General features: G+C 52.2%; 1 protein-coding gene across 1 annotated transcript; it reads left to right on the top strand.

Annotated features, from left to right (window-relative positions):
- The first annotated feature begins 151 nt into the window (after nucleotides 1–151).
- On the top strand, nucleotides 152–1263 carry LOC107036709 (homeobox protein engrailed-2b-like). Its single transcript, XM_015254842.2, has 2 exons — nucleotides 152–782; nucleotides 917–1263. Exons 1-2 carry the CDS (start codon nucleotides 158–160, stop codon nucleotides 1261–1263), a joined length of 972 nt encoding a protein of 323 aa, XP_015110328.1. The 5' UTR covers nucleotides 152–157.
- Nucleotides 1264–1897: the final 634 nt, after the last annotated feature.

The raw sequence follows: 1897 nt of genomic DNA, 5'->3' as shown, positions 1-1897 counted from the left end.
CCCCCCCCCGCCCGAAACCGTGTGTGCGCGGAGATTAATTTTTTCGAGTGAGCATTCATCATTACCGAGTGAACATGTGGATACCCCTGTGGTCGTGAGAGACCCCGATTTATTCCGATTATTCACCGGGACAATTATTTAAACAATTGGATTGATCATGAGTGTGGCACTGGCCGCGATGGAGACGGCCTACGGCCTGCGCCTGGGGCTCGGCGCCCACCCCCATCTCCTCCAGCACCTTCACACCCACCACCAGCAGCGGTCGCCATCCCCGAGTGCTGCCCACCAGCCCACCCAGAACCTGGACAATCCCCTGCGGTTCAGCGTCGTCAACATCCTCAGACCCGACTTCGGCCGCGACGCAATCATCAGCAAATCGACATCGCGAACCGCGAGCCTGTCGCCGGTTCAACTGTCGCACCCCAGTCCGTCGTCGTTGCCGAGGGACTTGAGTGTGTCGAGCCGTCTCGTGTCCCCCCAATCGCCCGCGGTACACCGCGACTCCGAGTCCTTCTCCGGCTCGACATCGCCACTTCAAAGGCACTCGGCCCTAAGTAGAAGCGGAAGTCTCGAGAGTCTTGCAAGCAACCGCAGCTCGGTAACAGGCTCCTTAACCGGAACACCCTCGTTGTCGTCGGCGGCATCCACCATCGGTGCCGAATCTGTCAGCGGTGATAGCATCATCGGAAGTGCTTCACAAACAAATACCACTTCCGGTGGGGGCCAGAGCTTGTGGCCCGCGTGGGTTTATTGTACCCGATATTCCGATCGTCCATCATCAGGTAAGCGTTTGGCACTGGCCATTCTTCGTTCTCAATTGTGGCCAGCGGGCGTATTCTGCGGTTTCCAGTTGAGGAGACTTATTGACCTGAGTAAACCATATTGCATGGTAGGTAAATCGTTTTATCTATTTCAGGGCCCAGAACGAGACGAGTGAAACGCGCACCGAGTGAGAAGACTCTGGCGCCCGAGGAGAAGCGACCGAGAACTGCCTTCAGCGGGGAACAACTGGCCAGGCTCAAGAGCGAATTCACGGAGAATCGGTATCTCAACGAGAGGAGACGCCAGCAGCTCTCGCGAGAGCTCGGACTCAATGAGGCGCAAATCAAGATTTGGTTTCAGAACAAGCGGGCGAAGATCAAAAAATCCACGGGGCAAAAAAATCCACTGGCCCTGCAGCTCATGGCCCAGGGGCTGTACAACCACACGACTGTGCCGGTGGATGAGGAGGGGGAGGAGCTCAACGCCGGGTTCCAACAATGATTTTTGGGGGCGCGAAGCGGTGAAGCGGCTTAAGGTGTAGCGTAAGACAATAACGCCCAAAAGTCAGGCCCTGCGGGTTTCCGGAAGGAATTGGGAATGGCTTAGTTTGCTGCATTCTCTGAATTAGAGGGGAAAAATATAATTCGAGTATATATTTTATGCTGGAGTGGGGGACGGGTGTTTCAATTCGAGGATGATTACTTCGTATTGGCGCGGGTGGTACCAAGCGCTCTCAAGTGTAATGCAAGGGTCAGACACCAAGTGTGAGAATATAAGGGTCAAACAGTGGAGGCTGAAAAATGAGGCTCGGAATATTAGAGTCAAAAAATGAGGGCCTCAATGTAAAGGTGAAGGAATGAGGGTCGGAATGTTAGGGTTAAAAAAAGGGTCAGAATATTAGGATCAAAAAATTGGGGGCAGAATATAAATGTAAAAAAAGCGGGGGTCAGGCAGTGAGGGTCGCATAAGGGCTAAAAACGGTGATCAAGGATAATATATGATTTATATTTAGACCCTCATTGCCTGACACCCACTTTTTTTATTTTTATATTCTGACCCTAATGTTTTGACCCTAATATTCTGACCCTCATTTTTTAAACTCCACTTATGTTACACTTAAGAGGGCTTGCTGCAA

This window comes from Diachasma alloeum, unplaced genomic scaffold (assembly GCF_001412515.2).
Source record: "Diachasma alloeum isolate Michigan unplaced genomic scaffold, Dall2.0 Dall_scaffold_00211, whole genome shotgun sequence".
NCBI lineage: Eukaryota > Metazoa > Arthropoda > Insecta > Hymenoptera > Braconidae > Diachasma > Diachasma alloeum.
The sequence above is the reverse complement of the archived record's forward strand: the minus strand, read 5'-3'. Positions and strand labels throughout refer to the sequence as shown.